Source organism: Poromitra crassiceps (assembly GCF_964638095.1).
Source record: "Poromitra crassiceps genome assembly, chromosome: 5".
NCBI classification, from domain to species: domain Eukaryota; kingdom Metazoa; phylum Chordata; class Actinopteri; order Beryciformes; family Melamphaidae; genus Poromitra; species Poromitra crassiceps.
The window spans coordinates 59558955-59575186 of record NC_139642.1 but is presented as its reverse complement, the minus strand read 5'-3'; the positions used below and the strand labels follow the sequence as shown (position 1 = coordinate 59575186).

Below are 16232 nucleotides of genomic sequence, written 5' to 3'. Positions count from 1 at the left end.
AACTACACTATTACACATACACTCTCCCTCCCTCTCTCTCATCCCCCACTCTCTCTCTAAGTCGCACGGCCCTCACCTGACTAGCTGTTTCTGTCCCACCACAGGGGGCAGAGCCAGTGATGACAACGAAAACATAAACAAGGCAGCTGTAAACACAATGCACTCACACCCTTCGACCAATCAGAACCCCCCCCCCCCCCAACGGTATCCATGTGTACAGTACATAGTATGTGTCATATTGATATACAGTATAAGCAGAATACAGAAGACAGAGAGTGTGAGAGCGAGTGAGCAAGAGACAGAGAAAGACAGACAGACAGGTGGGAGAGCAAATAGTTATTTCGCCAGTAAATAGTTTGAAAATTATTCTCAAAGGCTAAACACTAACAAAAATATTTACTATTTGGTTTGGTTGTTTGGATGTTATGAATTTTGGAAATTATTTTGTCAAACTTTTTTCAATACATTTTGACTTTTGAACTTTACAGCGCCGCTCTGGAGTTATTGGACATGTTTGGATCACGTGAGTCCAGGTGTGTGTGTGTGTGTGTGTGTGTGTGTGTGTGTGTGTGTGTGTGTGTGTGTGTGTGTGTGTGTGCAGTGCTGTCGGAGTGCACCATTTTTGTTCATGTCATCAGTCATGTCATGCAAGGGGGGAGGCAATGAAACGAGTGAAATGGGCAAAGTTGTCATATCTACATTTAAGGTGGGCTGAATGATTCACACGGCAACTCATGCTTTGAGTAAGGAAGAAGGAAACATTCCACCTTAAGTAGCTGGTAGCCTTTTGAGCAGCATTTTCACATTGGGCTTGTACTAGGGCCAAATGACAGTCAAATTGACCAATCAATGGGGGAGGGGGGGGGGGGTGCTCCTCATATAGGTGCGCTCCGGTAGTTCTACAGATAGCACTACACCTGTGTGTGTGTGTGTGTGTGTGTGTGTGTGTGTGTGTGTGTGTGTGTGTGCGTGTGCGTGCGTGCGTGTGCGTGTGCGTGTGCGTGTGTGTGTGGCTCACCTGAATACAGCCTTGGTGCTGTCACTGCCACATTTAAATCCCTCTGATCTGAGAGAGAGAGCGAGAGAGAGGGAGAGGGTGAGAGACAGATAGGGAGAGAGAGTGAGGGAGAGGGAGAAAGAGAGAGGGGGGAGGGAGAGCGAGAGACATAAACACAGGTATCTACACATGGCTATCTGTTGTTTTTGTCTGTCAACTAGTGATGCGCGGGCTGCCCAAAACCCACTGGGTTGGTAAATTAGGAAAATCTTGCGGGCGCGGGCGGTTCAGAATGTGACAAAGCAGCATTATTAAATAACAGCAGCAAAACAAGCAGATTCCGCTAGAAAAAAAACGGTGCCAGTCAACGTATCCGGCATGATTTCAGTTTCCCGAACAATTGGAATAAATTCCGGTCAAATATTAGATCTGTGTTTATTGGGCTTAAAAACAGCAGGCTATAGGCTATAATCTCCATATTGCCGTAAAGTCCATGCATCAACCATGTTTCAATGACAGGTCAATCCAACGGAACGAAATGCAAGCTTCGGGGGTTAATTAATTTCTCCGTGCCGCGGTGCGCAGCATCGACTTTGATACACGCTGCCTTGCATGCTGAGTCTCAGAAACGGCCCTTAAATTCCCCCGAATTTGGAGCATAAACGAATGCAGCATCATAACTGTTTCTCTTCTTCTGTGGTGTTTTATGGCAGTTTCATGGCCTCTGTCTGAGGTCCCTTCCCTCTGTCTGAGGCCCTACCCCTCTACCTGAAGCAGATGCGTGCGTTGCTGCTCCTCAGGTCCACCAGCTGGAGGCAGTCGTCACGGCAACAGCTGAGCAGCTGGCGATGGTCGGGGCTGATGTCCAATGACGTCACCTTCCCCTGAGAGGGTAGCTCCTGCACACAGCCACACACCCTGCACACACACACACACACATGTGCACACACATGTGCACACACACACACGCACACACACACACGCACACACACGCGCACACACACACACACGCGCACACACACACACACACACACACACACACACACACACACACACACGCGCACACACACACACACACACACACACACACACACATACACGCACGTGCACACACATACTGGTCGGTCCACAAAAAGTTCACCGTGCTTTGGCAGGTACAGTTTTCAGCATAGGAGGCATGGAGGTCAAGTGTGTGTGTGAAGGTGTGTGTTTGTGTTCATGTGTGTGTGTGTGTGTGTGTGTGTGTGTGTGTGTGTGTGTGTGTGTGTGTGTGTGTGTGTGTGTGTGTGTGTGTGTGTGTGTGTGTGAAGGTGTGTGTTTGTGTTCATGCCAATTGGCTAAAAGGGTGGCGGGGGGGAGGGGCAAATTCCACAGTGGGGTGGATGACATCACACTCTGACTGACATCACATATCTGGTCGCAGCTATTGCAAATTCACACTTGTTTTACGTAACATTTCTTTCAAACAAAACTGGGAAGGGGATAAACATGGCTGAACAGGGAGAGTAGTATACAGCGTCAGGCGCTCCGCCATCAACACAACACAACACTTCCATAGTCACCCTTCAAAATAAAAGCTATCTGTACGCTATCTAGAAAATAGCGTGAATCACAGCCTTCACCATAGAAATAGCTTACACTGGCAACATTTCCTCTGACAATGCAACAAGCCTGTTTATTTCTGCTTTTGACCTTACCTGCTGCTACACAGGTCGACGCAGCGTGGGGGTCCCTGGTTCTTTAGCGGCTAGCTTTGTGTCGTTAGCATAACATGTTGCCTTTCGGTGCTTGGAAAGATTTCATGTCCAGCGGTGGGTAAATTGCTTCTGGCATGGGCAAAGTTTCCACTTTGGACATAAACACAGGTATCTTCTACACATGGCTATCTGTTGTTTTTGTCTCTCAACTACAACTAGTGATGCGGGGGCTGCCCAAAACCCACTGGGTTGGCAAATTAGGAAAGTCTTGCGGGCAAATGGATTGGCTGGAGGGACGAACCAATCGTCACTACTCATGCCTAAAACCTAACCAATCGTGACTCCTCCCCTCCCACCAGCCCATCCATTCTAGTCACACAAAGACATCTGTTTACGATCAGCTGTTGTGTTGCACAATCGAGTGAATGAAAGCACATGTGATGTTTTCTCCATAATTCTGCAGATTCAAACCCGATCCTGCTGAAAATTGAAGAAGTTGTGTAACGCAAGTAACGACTTAAGTGTTTGATTAGTAACTGTAATGTGATTACTGGATTTAGGAAAGAAAGAAAGAAAGAAAGAAAGAAAGAAAGAAAGAAAGAAAGAAGAAAAGGAAGGAAGGTAAGAAGGGGGTTGTGGGTGTTACCTGGCATCCCACAGGCGGATCTTACAGTCATAATGGCCACTGATGATGCAGCTTTCAGAGCAGACGAGGTCACTGCAGTATGACATCACCTCCACCACCTGGACGCCTGCAGACAAGCCACTTTAAAATAAGTCTTTTGCTTTTAAGCATCTCTTGAACTATTTCAATATGTCACTGACGCGTGATTTCTAACCCCACATAGGATAAGCAATAACCACGCTCCTGGCGCCGGGATTGGCCAGGAGCATTGAAGCTTGGGACTAAAGCACCTGGGGTTTTTCATCTTTTAAAATAAAGATGTTTAAAAAACTATTGCTTGTTACATTTTCAGTGCTGTACCTTTTCTCTGGGTAAGAATTGAGCTTGAAATTAACGATATGATACATTATATTATAAAACGGCTCTCTCAAATCAAGCAATCTGATTGGTTCACAGCCATTACATTATTGGTTGCCATGGCAACTCTCTTACTAAAAGGCTCGAGCTCCGTGTTGGGCTTTCCAGAAAGCTCTCAGCTTCTGAGCAAGCGCCAGGATTGGCCAATGTCAACTTCAGTCTCCAGAACGATCCAATCAAATCACCCGCACGTCTATCTTCTTGCTAGAGGTCCCGCCTTACAGTAGTGTCAAAACAAAAAGCTACTCGCTTGCAGCCAGACGCATGATGGCGCAACTCTCTTAGGCTTTGGTTACCTCAAAAACAAAATGGCGGAGACAACTTTCAGATCCTTGTGAATCGATCTTCGCTTATAACTTTACTAATACTTCGCAGAAAATGATGTTTTGTACAAGAATAGACGCGGGCTAATGTCTTAACCCCTCTCGCGCGCGCCCTCACTCTTAACCCCGCATTTCTAAATAAGACGTAACGTTACTTGGTGTCGGCATACGGCTCAGGTGTCGGGCTATGCAAAACCTCTCAGCAAGCGCCAGGATTGGCCAATGTCGACTTCAGTCTCCAGAACGATCCAATCAAATCACCCGCACGTCTATCTTCTTGCTAGAGGTCCCGCCTTACAGTAGTGTTTCAACTGACTCTATCAGAATAAAATGCCAGTCAGACTTATAGTATTATTATTATTATATTATTATACTTGGAAACCGTTTTATAAAAGCAATATAGCACTCGAGCTGCGTGGTGTTGTGGAATATATCCCGCTGATAAGCTGTTATCCCACTCGGCCTGCGGTCTCGTGGGATAACAGCTTATCAGCGGGATATATTCACCACAACACACTTGCTCTCGTGATATATTGCTTAATTATATGAGCTATGAACGTGAACACAACACCGTTTATATTATTGCATGTTTTTGTAGATTGTGTACATTGTGTAGATTACAATTATTATACTTATTATTATTATTATTATTATTATTACTAAGGAAGGTAGGTGACCATAATTAATTTCAATGTCCGCTCTCGAAATCGCTGTCCGTTCTCAAGAGCTATTCAGTTTGTTTATGAAATCGCTGGGCTGCGTGCCCTCCAGTGTTGCTCCTGGCCAATCCCGGCGCCACAGGGCGTGGTCATTGCTTATCCTATGTGGGGTTAGAAATCACGCGTCACTGACACACCATCTGAAAGCTTACACTCTGCACTTTCATATCGGTAAAAAAACGAAAAATCACCTTGGCCTACTTGTTACCTTTACAACCATCCACCGAAAGTACCAAGCAGGCACAATCCAGATCCAATCATTTTCAGTATGTAGCAACGAGCTACAGTAGCATTGTTGATGTTGTCTGACAGCATTTGAGATCAACAGCAGATTGGACACGCACAGCGGCAGAGGCATTTGAGATAGACAGATTGGCGGGAGCGGAAGGGAAATCCATATATGGTCGCAGCCAGTCAGTCAGAGCGGGTCGAAGCCAATGGCAGAGCTTGCAGGGAGCGAAAAGGGATTTTCTTCTGCTAGTACCGACTGAAATGGTCGGCACCAATGGCAGATCTTATACCAGCAGCCTGTTTCCATGCAGCCAGACTTCTCTCCCAGCAGGGAGGGAACTCTGGCAAACGAACGAGACTACACAACTTACAGGCTGCTCGCTGCAGGTCCCACAGCCGGACAGTCCTGTCTGCACTGCCTGTCACCACCTGTCGCGCTGCGCTGCTGAACCGAGCTGCTGTCACCTTCTTACTGTGGCCCGTCAGAATCAGCTGGACAGGCAGACACACAGACCGGGAGAGAGGGACACAGCCAGAGAAGGAGAGAGAGACAGGCAGGCAGACAGACAAACAGGCAGGGAGAGAGAGAGACATTACTCATTCATATGGAGTTGAACTCACTGTACAATAGATCAGGGATACTCAACTTGCTTTGCCCGGGGGCCACTTTCGTGAAATGATAGAAGGCCAGGGGCCAGTTAATAAACAATCAATATACATTTTTCTGTAGCGGATTGTAGGTTTTTGGGGTGTCAGCCGGAGTTTAGTCTGACAATGTTGTGCACACCGGATAGTTAGTTAGGTTAAGTACATACATAAGTGCCTGGGTACCGAGCAGGCGGCGGTATTTGACAATTTAGCAGCTAAATCATAGATTATTGAAAGATATTCCATATTCCAGACTGAAATGCTATAACAGAAGTGGAGTATCGGCCAGAATAACATGAACATTTGGACACTTATTCAGCGGGTATCTTGCATGTTGCGTTCAGGTGCACTGTAAAAAAAAAAAAAAAAAAAAAAAATTGCAATTCCATCGCGGGCCACACAGAGGGCGCCCGCGGGCCGCCAGTTGAGTATCACTGCAATAGATGCATAGTGTCATATACAGTCTTAAGGTGCTTTCGGACCAAACTGGGGACAGAACTGGGGACTGGGAAGTGTGAGTGAAAATTGATTGATTGATTGATTGATTGCTTATTGATTGGTTGTTGATCATTATTGACTCTGTTCAATAATGATCTATGGCTCTCTCTCTCTAAGAGGTCTCTCAAGTGCCCCATCTGGAGAGCACTCCTAGGGAGAAGATACGATTGTTTTGTGTCTTATGAGAAGATAACATTGTATTGTGTCTTATGAGAAAGATCAAGGTTGTATTGTGTCACTAATGGAAACTTACTGGCCTCCGAAAGTGTGTGTGTGTGGGGGGGGGGGGGGGGGGCTGGTGCTCACTATATGGTAGAGAGATGCTTTTGCTCTGCGCGCACTCCTGCCTGAGTAGGAGTGTGACCCTCTGTGCACAGTGGAACTTTTTCATGGAATAAAATCCTCCTATATTCATTTTAAACGAGCAACTGATTTATTGATGAATCAACAAAGCATTATAGTTATTTTTCTATTACAGGAGTTCCCCTGAGAACTTCAACTACATACTTTCAAGGTCTTTTTGCATTCACATCGCCAATAGGAACACTGAAGTGACATTAGCATGCTAACCTCTAGTAGCTTCACAGCAAAGTGAGAATTCACGGGTGGGATTTATACTACTTTGGCTAACAATTAGCTAGCTAACATTAGCTTGCAAAACAAAATAGAAGGTAACGTTAGTGTTGATGCTAACCACCTCAGGCATTTCTAGAAGTTCGAAAAGGTTTATCGTGTGCTGGGAGAGTACTTACCCTGAACTACGAGCTAATGCTGATGGTTCCCGGATTTCCTCCAACTGTTCTTAGAACTATGAAAACATTCCTCTGGTCCGAAAGCACCTTATATGTATAGTCTATATACAGACTGCTGCACTATGTGTACCACTTTTTGATGATTTTTTATTGACTTTCTGTCAATAAAGTAGACTAGTACACTGTCTCATGTCTTCTGGTTCTGCCCTTCACTGACGGGATTCTGGGCCAGAATATTTGACTGGTACTCTAAGGGCTACGGGTGGGTGGCCCTTCAGCCGGAGGCAGAACTCGCCATCTTCGGCTGCTCGGAGTCTTCTCTGAACTTTCCTACAGCTGTGCAACAGTCTCTGACACTGGGGACAACTGTCGCCAAAAAACAAATTCTGAAGGAATGGAAATCTCCCTCTCCACCCTCTTTCCAATTGTGGTTGACGGACATGACCTCTGTTATACGCATGGAGAGACTTAGGTTCCTGAGAACCAATGCACTTAGAAAATGTATAACTATCTGGGACCCGTTTTTAGTCTACCTCAACGAGGCTAGGGGTGACGGGTGACTCACCCGGCTGGCTTCCCATAGACCCCTTGAGTGAGATCCCAGGTATATCGTTTACAAGAACATAAGAACCTTAGGTGGCTGGCGGCACCACTTTGTAATGTTGATATTTTTTGTTTTGTTTTGTTTTTGTTTTGTTTTTCATTTCTTTCCCCTGTGTCTGAGCCTGTTTGTCTGTTTTGTCTTGTTTGTGTTCTATAAAAATTTAAAATGTGAAAAAAAAAAAAAAAAAAAAAAGTAGACTAGTCATCGCATGGTGCAGTGCCGGTAAAAAATAAATAAATAAAATCTCGGTCACTGATGATGGCAGTAGCCTGCGAGACAGGGGGAATGTAAACACAATGATAATGGCTTGGGAAAACTCTCTGGGCAAGTAATATGCAGGGAGACTTACTGCCAACAGTTCGATATCCGGGCTGCACACGTTGCTTGACTGTAATGTGTTCAGGGCTGCACCAACGTGACTAGTAACTCCCCCTTAGTCTTGGGCAATATCCAAATGTAAATATTGCGATATAGTCCCGCCCAAATATTGTGAGATACAATATTCCTATACGATAGTCCTACACAGGTGTGTGGTTACCTTGGGAACAGAGTCATCCAGTCGCCAGAGCAAGGCAGAGTTATCATACGACGCAGCCAGAATCCTCATCCCCTGGAACACAGACACACACACACACACATCTGGAGTCGATATTTTGCGCAATCGATGTTGTCTATAGAAAGACCTTAAAGCCCCGCCTCCAGTGTATTTTGTCATTTTTAAGATATTTCATATGTGGCTGAGTCATGATGTGACCATGTTGATTAGTCACACAGTTCACCACTGTATTTCTTTGAACAAATAACCTACTTTTGTGCTCAAAGTTCAACAAATAGAAATAAGCTGTTGCTAAAATCGAATCAAGACATCCAGTATGACTCAATGGAATGTTATAGTGATACGTCATGTCCATTTGATTCTTGACTGAGGACAAGCTGGCATATTAACTATAGCTAACTAGCTGTTAGCTATGTTACGTAAGCCTGCTGCCTGCTGCTGGAACCATGTTTGTTGGGCTCAAAATACCACTGAGTGACCAAAACATAAGCCCGTTAACCATATCGAGTCACGCTCTTTGCCCAGCGGGGGCATCCGTTTTGAGAGGGGGGGAAATCCATTGGCCGGTTGTGACTTGTGTTGATATCTCAGCAATAATGCGGCTATTCCTTGCAGCTAAATTATGGAGGAATACTGTTTCCGGCATAACTTGCACTGTTTTTCTGGGTGCATCTCCTTGGTGTAGAGCACAGAATCAGATGACGGGCGACCATACAGCAGCACTCATAGAATGTTGAGAACGTTTGAAATAGAACAGCAACATCCAACACCTAGCACACAATGGCCACTGGATGCGGATGGTCTATTTGTGCTGGAAACGCTTCCGTCTAACAAGAGTGTATGGGCGCAAGTCTGTTCCAGCAGCCGTACTGCATCTGGTGGACATTGGGCTTAATGAGACACAATGCATGTATGCAGGAATATACTTTGATATCAATATAATTAGGATTATGATGATTATGTAGTGTATTTCAGTAGAGATTTGTCCACTGACAAGAAGAAAACTAGCTTGTTTTCCAGCCTGGGCTCATATGGTCTAAAACATTGATGCATTGCTGGATGACTGGCTGTACTGCAGCTGGTGGTGTGTTGGTGAAGTGTGTTGACATACCGCGGGGTCAAACTCGATGCTCGAGATGCCGTCAGTGCTGCCATCTAGTGTCCCTCTGTGGGTTAGCATGCCTGCAGGGGAAGTTTGACATGGGATCAGCTCACTTCAGGCCACCCCTACTCACCGCTACTCCGTAGTGTATCAAGGGAGTCAACAATGCATTGCGTTGCTCATCCACGCTTACGTCACGTGCCTATTCTCTATTACCTTTGCGACACGAATGTGAAGTATTATTGTGAACTTTCAACGCCCTCACTCAGAGACGAATGTTAGCACAGCGGAGCGGCCATCACTCAGAGGCTAACATTAGCACAGCGGAGCAGCCTTCACTCAGAGACTAACATTAGTACAGCGGGGCAGCCGTCACTCAGAGACTAATGCACAGCAGAGCAGCCATCACTCAGAGGCTATTAATACAGGGGAAGCAGCCATCACTCAGAGGCTAATGTTAGCATAGTGGGGCAGCCATCACTCAGAGACTACGTTAGCACAGCTGAGCAGCCGTCACTCAGAGACTAACGTTAACGAAACAACGTTAACGATTAATTGATTGTCAAGGGGCGCAACTAACAGTTAAGGAAAATGCATGAAATCCCCACCCCTAAAATCAATAAAAAATAACGATCCCCGTCCCTAGTCTCAAGTCACTGTGTGTGTGCAGCTCAAGTCCCACTCTCTGCCGACCAGAGTGCCCCCATGACGCTTCTGGTGTGAGTGCAGTTTGAAATGTTCACAGCTCATGTCTCCATAGTGACTGCTGGGGGTGTGCGTACCTGCTCTGACGTCCCAGAGTTTGACGACCCGGTCAGTTCCTCCGGTGGCCAGCAGGTCCGAGCTGCTGCTGAACCGCACCGCGTTGATGCCTTGCTCATGAGCGTCCTGACAAACACACATTCTGAGTCAATCTTTACTCATGCAACACAGCATACCAGAGGAGTCATTTGTTTCAGCAGGTTTACTAGTCAAGTCAAGTCAAGTCAAGTTTATTTGTATACTAGGTCCACCCACTGCGCTTGAGAAAGAGGGCAGAGGCAAGCTTGAGAGGGGTAATAACTAGAGCATTAATGTATGTTTTGGTTTAATTTGTGCATCTCACAGTACTGCAGTCTGTATGAAATTATTATCACTGGTCTAGTCTCATTGAATGTAAGTTACCAGGACTTGCAGGGCTCTGGCAGGGACTCTGGCAGCCAGACATATTCCTACTGGACAATACAGATCCTCCTCCACACTGCAGACAGAGTGGCCACGCCTCTTCCTCCTACACACACACACACACACACAGGTCATATCCGTCACAAATGTGAATAGAAACAGTGGGTGATCTGCCGTCAAGCAGCATGTCACAATAGGAACAGTGTTATATGTCCTCTCTGTTTCTATGCATGACTGACAACAGCGTTAGCCAATCAGATTCAGCGCCCGTGATTGGATTTTCAACCCAAGGAAAAGCTTTTGCACATGACGATGCCAGACCAAGAACAGCCAAATCCACAACTGGAGTGGGCTTGGCCTCGAAGGTCTGGAGCCAGGCTAGTCCACTCTGGTAAGCACTACTGCTAATTGTCCGGTTAATGGGCTAGGTTGCTGTTCGAGCCCTAGACAACAGACATGGGATGCATGATATTTCGGCAATCATATCGGTATCGGCCGAGGTTAGTAATTTAACATATCGGCATCTGTCCAGTATGTACCAAATTTGATTATCATAGAAATGTGTTTTTATTAGGGGTGGGGGAAGAAATCGATACAGCATAGTAGTCACATAAGCCCATTAGGGTTTCTTGTCTCTACCTGCACAATCTTTTTATCCACTTATTTCCTTTAGTTTGTTTTTACTAATTATTTGCAAATAAGTCAATAAAACAGCATGGCAGAACTCACTCAAACAGCTCTTTGATGGAAGTGAGTATCCGTGGAGACGTCGCCGACGCCGACCTAGAAGAAAAATAAACTCTTTAAAGAATCTGCAAGTGGGACAATCTGGATATCTCACTCTGTCTGGATATCGCTGTCTGACATCTCACTCTGACATCTCACTCTGTCTGGATATCGCTGTCTGACATCTCACTCTGACATCTCACTCTGTCTCGATATCTCACTCTGTCTGATATCTCACTCTGTCTGGATATCTCACTCTGATATCTCACTCTGTCTGGATATCTCACTCTGTCTGATATCTCACTCTGTCTGGATATCTCACTCTGATATCTCACTCTGTCTGGATATCTCACTCTGATATCTCACTGTGTCTGGATATCTCACTCTGTCTGATATCTCACTCTGTCTGGATATCTCACTCTGTCTGATATCTCACTTTGTCTGGATATCTTCCTCTGATATCTCACACTGTCTGGATATCGCTGTCTGACATCTCACTCTGGATATACTCTGACATCTCACTCTGGATATCTCACTTTGTCTGGATATCTCACTCTGATGTCTCACTCTGATGTCTCACTGTCTGATGTCTCACTCTGATATCTCACTCTGATATCTCACTCTGATATCTCACTGTCTGATGTCTCACTCTGGATATATCACTCTGATATCTCACTCTGTCTGGATATCTCACTATCTGATGTCTCACTCTGTCTGGACATCTCACTGTCTGATATCTCACTCTGTCTGGATATCTCACTGTCTGATGTCTCACTCTGTCTGGATATCTCACTGTCTGCTGTCTCACTCTGTCTGGATATCTCACTATCTGATGTCTCACTCTGTCTGGACATCTCACTGTCTGATATCTCACTCTGTCTGGATATCTCACTGTCTGATATCTCACTCTGTCTGGATATCTCACTGTCTGATGTCTCACTCTGTCTGGATATCTCACTGTCTGCTGTCTCACTCTGTCTGGATATCTCACTGTCTGATGTCTCACTCTGTCTGGATATCTCACTGTCTGATGTCTCACTCTGTCTGGATATCTCACTATCTGATGTCTCACTCTGTCTGGACATCTCACTGTCTGGATATCTCACTCTGTCTGGATATCTCACTGTCTGATGTCTCACTCTGGATATATCACTCTGATATCTCACTCTGTCTGGATATCTCACTATCTGATATCTCACTCTGTCTGGATATCTCACTGTCTGATGTCTCACTCTGTCTGGATATCTCACTATCTGATATCTCACTCTGTCTGGATATCTCACTGTCTGATGTCTCACTCTGTCTGGATATCTCACTATCTGATATCTCACTCTGTCTGGATATCTCACTGTCTGATGTCTCACTCCGTCTGGATATCCCACTCTGGCTGGATATCTCACTTTGTCTGGATATCTCACTCTGTCTGATATCTCACTTTGCCTGGATATCTCACTCTGATGTCTCACTGTCTGATATCTCACTTTGCCTGGATATCTCACTCTGATGTCTCACTGTCTGATATCTCACTCTGATATCTCACTCTGATATCTCACTGTCTGATGTCTCACTCTGGATATATCACTCTGATATCTCACTCTGTCTGGATATCTCACTATCTGATGTCTCACTCTGTCTGGACATCTCACTGACTGGATATCTCACTCTGCCTAGAATAGATATCTCACTGTCTGATGTCTCACTCCGTCTGGATATCCCACTCTGGCTGGATATCTCACTCTGTCTGGATATCTCTCCGCTCAATAGTTTTCATAGATATTTTGTAAAATGCTTATAAAAATAGTTTTACTTGGTCAAATCAAGCGATTCAGCTATATTTAGAAACATTTCACTCAGACTAAAACTAAAAGTTTTGTTCTATGGTCTCTCCTGATTCTAACGACCTAGCGATTCTAGCTGTGGATCAGTGTGGCCATCCAATCAGGGACGGGTCTAGCCTTTAACGAGCTGTAACGTTAATGTTAGTAGAGTAAACAGCCGTAAGTGCAGTTATTGCACGAATAGACTCAATAACAAAATTGACAAGAACAAGAGTATGCACCAGCCAAGTTTCTCGACGGAAAATACATCTTCGCCGTTCCTCTGAGTGGATTTGGCTATGCTGATTGGCTGAAGGACTGGATTTGGCGATACTGATTGGCTGAAGGAATTGTCTGTCAAGGCAAGTACTCCCGCCCACTGAAATCACTGTGGAGAGCTGGAAGTCGAGACTGAGCCACTCAACGAAACAGAATCTGAGTTCACATGATCCGGATGACTTATCATGAGTTCACATGATCCGGTTGATTTATCAGGCTATAATATTTAGCCACATGATCCAAACTAATAGGGGGCAGCATGTCACCTCCATATAGGAAAACAATGCACTGCACTTTGCTGTGATTTTGGGGTACATCACCACCCAAATCTGTATTAATAATCACATTAATAACGCTAGTGATGTAACCGAGCGTCCTGGGTAGAGTCTGTTCCAATAGTGTTAGCTGAATGCTACCTGTGTATATGGATAGAGAAGGCTAGCACCAGTAGCGTCATGTTTCGGGATGTAGAGTGAAATAAGAACACATATTTTTTGCACCACGGACCGGTTTAAAATGGACAATATTGCTGTGAGGCAGAAATCTCTACGACCGATATCTCCAAACCTCCGACAACCCCCACCAAAACAATCTAAATGGATGAATAGCGCTACAGGTGAGAGGAAATATAGGTATATTGGATTTTAGGGTGAGCTGCCCCTTTAAACCTAAATTCTAGCAGAATCTTACACATTGTCTGATGCAGATAATGAAACGAGTGAGTCCCACCTGAAGAGGCGAGTGTGGGGTCTCTCTGTGGGCTCCTGGCTCTGTGGAGAAGCTGACCTGGAGGACGGAGCACTGAGAGAGCTGCAACACAACGGTACAGTACTCTCTCACTGGACAACACAACAGAACACAACGGTACAGTACTCTCTCACTGGACAACACAACAGAACACAACGGTACAGTACTCTCTCACTGGACAACACAACAGAACACAACGGTACAGTACTCTCTCACTGGACAACACAACACAACACAACGGTACAGTTACTCTCTCACTGGACAACACAACAGAACACAACGGTACAGTTACTCTCTCACTGGACAACACAACAGAACACAACGGTACAGTACTCTCTCACTGGACAACACAACACAACACAACGGTACAGTTACTCTCTCACTGGACAACACAACACAACACAATGGTACAGTACTCTCTCACTGGACAACACAACACAACACAACGGTACAGTACTCTCTCACTGGACAACACAACACAACGGTACAGTACTCTCTCACTGGACAACACAACACAACACAACGGTACAGTACTCTCTCACTGGACAACACAACACAACACAACGGTACAGTTACTCTCTCACTGGACAACACAACACAACACAACACAACGGTACAGTACTCTCTCACTGGACAACACAACACAACACAACGGTACAGTTACTCTCTCACTGGACAACACAACACAACACAACACAACGGTACAGTACTCTCTCACTGGACAACACAACACAACACAACACAACGGTACAGTTACTCTCTCACTGGACAACACAACACAACACAACGGTACAGTACTCTCTCACTGGACAACACAACACAACACAACGGTACAGTTACTCTCTCACTGGACAACACAACAGAACACGACGGTACAGTACTCTCTCACTGGACAACACAACAGAACACAACGGTACAGTACTCTCTCACTGGACAACACAACACAACGGTACAGTTACTCTCTCACTGGACAACACAACACAACACAACGGTACAGTTACTCTCTCACTGGACAACACAACAGAACACAACGGTACAGTACTCTCTCACTGGACAACACAACACAACACAACGGTACATTACTCTCTCACTGGACAACACAACAGAACACAACGGTACAGTACTCTCTCACTGGACAACACAACACAACACAACGGTACAGTACTCTCTCACTGGACAACACAACAGAACACAACGGTACAGTACTCTCTCACTGGACAACACAACAGAACACAACGGTACAGTACTCTCTCACTGGACAACACAACAGAACACAACGGTACAGTACTCTCTCACTGGACAACACAACACACAATGGTACGTTACTCTCTCACTGGACAACACAACACACAATGGTACAGTACTCTCTCACTGGACAACACAACACACAATGGTACAGTACTCTCTCACTGGACAACACAACACACAATGGTACAGTACTCTCTCACTGGACAACACAACACACAATGGTACAGTACTCTCTCACTGGACAACACAACACACAATGGTACAGTACTCTCTCACTGGACAACACAACACACAATGGTACAGTACTCTCTCACTGGACAACACAACACACAATGGTACAGTACTCTCTCACTGGACAACACAACACACAATGGTACGGTACTCTCCCACTGGACAACACAACACACAATGGTACAGTACTCTCTCACTGGACAACACAACACACAATGGTACAGTACTCTCTCACTGGACAACACAACAGAACACGACGGTACAGTACTCTCTCACTGGACAACAACAGAACACAACGGTACAGTACTCTCTCACTGGACAACAACAGAACACAACGGTACAGTACTCTCTCACTGGACAACACAACAGAACACAACGGCACAGTACTCTCTCAATGGACAACACAACAGAACACAACAGTACAGTACTCTCTCACTGGACAACACAACACAACGGTACAGTACTCTCTCACTGGACAACACAACACAACGGCACAGTACTCTCTCAATGGACAACACAACAGAACACAACAGTACAGTACTCTCTCACTGGACAACACAACACAACGGTACAGTACTCTCTCACTGGACAACAACAGAACACAACGGTACAGTACTCTCTCACTGGACAACACAACACAACGGCACAGTACTCTCTCAATGGACAACACAACAGAACACAACAGTACAGTACACTCTCTCACTGGACAACACAACACAACGGTACAGTACTCTCTCACTGGACAACACAACGGTACAGTACTCTCTCACTGGACAACACAACACAACAGTACAGTACTCTCTCACTGGACAACACAACACAACGGTACAGTACTCTTTCACTGGACAACA

General features: G+C 45.4%; 1 protein-coding gene across 1 annotated transcript in view; it reads right to left on the bottom strand.

Annotated features, from left to right (window-relative positions):
• Nucleotides 1–16232, bottom strand: part of atg16l2 (ATG16 autophagy related 16-like 2) — a 35075-nt gene that overhangs the window by 4111 nt on the left and 14732 nt on the right. The window contains exons 7-16 of the mRNA XM_083637195.1: nt 13885–13965; nt 11063–11116; nt 10334–10439; nt 9952–10057; nt 9179–9249; nt 8050–8121; nt 5381–5501; nt 3341–3446; nt 1766–1915; nt 1019–1066 (exon numbers count right to left, since the gene is read on the bottom strand). Coding sequence (XP_083493321.1) covers nt 1019–1066; nt 1766–1915; nt 3341–3446; nt 5381–5501; nt 8050–8121; nt 9179–9249; nt 9952–10057; nt 10334–10439; nt 11063–11116; nt 13885–13965 — 915 coding nt within the window. The remainder of the gene's footprint in view (nt 1–1018; nt 1067–1765; nt 1916–3340; nt 3447–5380; nt 5502–8049; nt 8122–9178; nt 9250–9951; nt 10058–10333; nt 10440–11062; nt 11117–13884; nt 13966–16232) is intronic.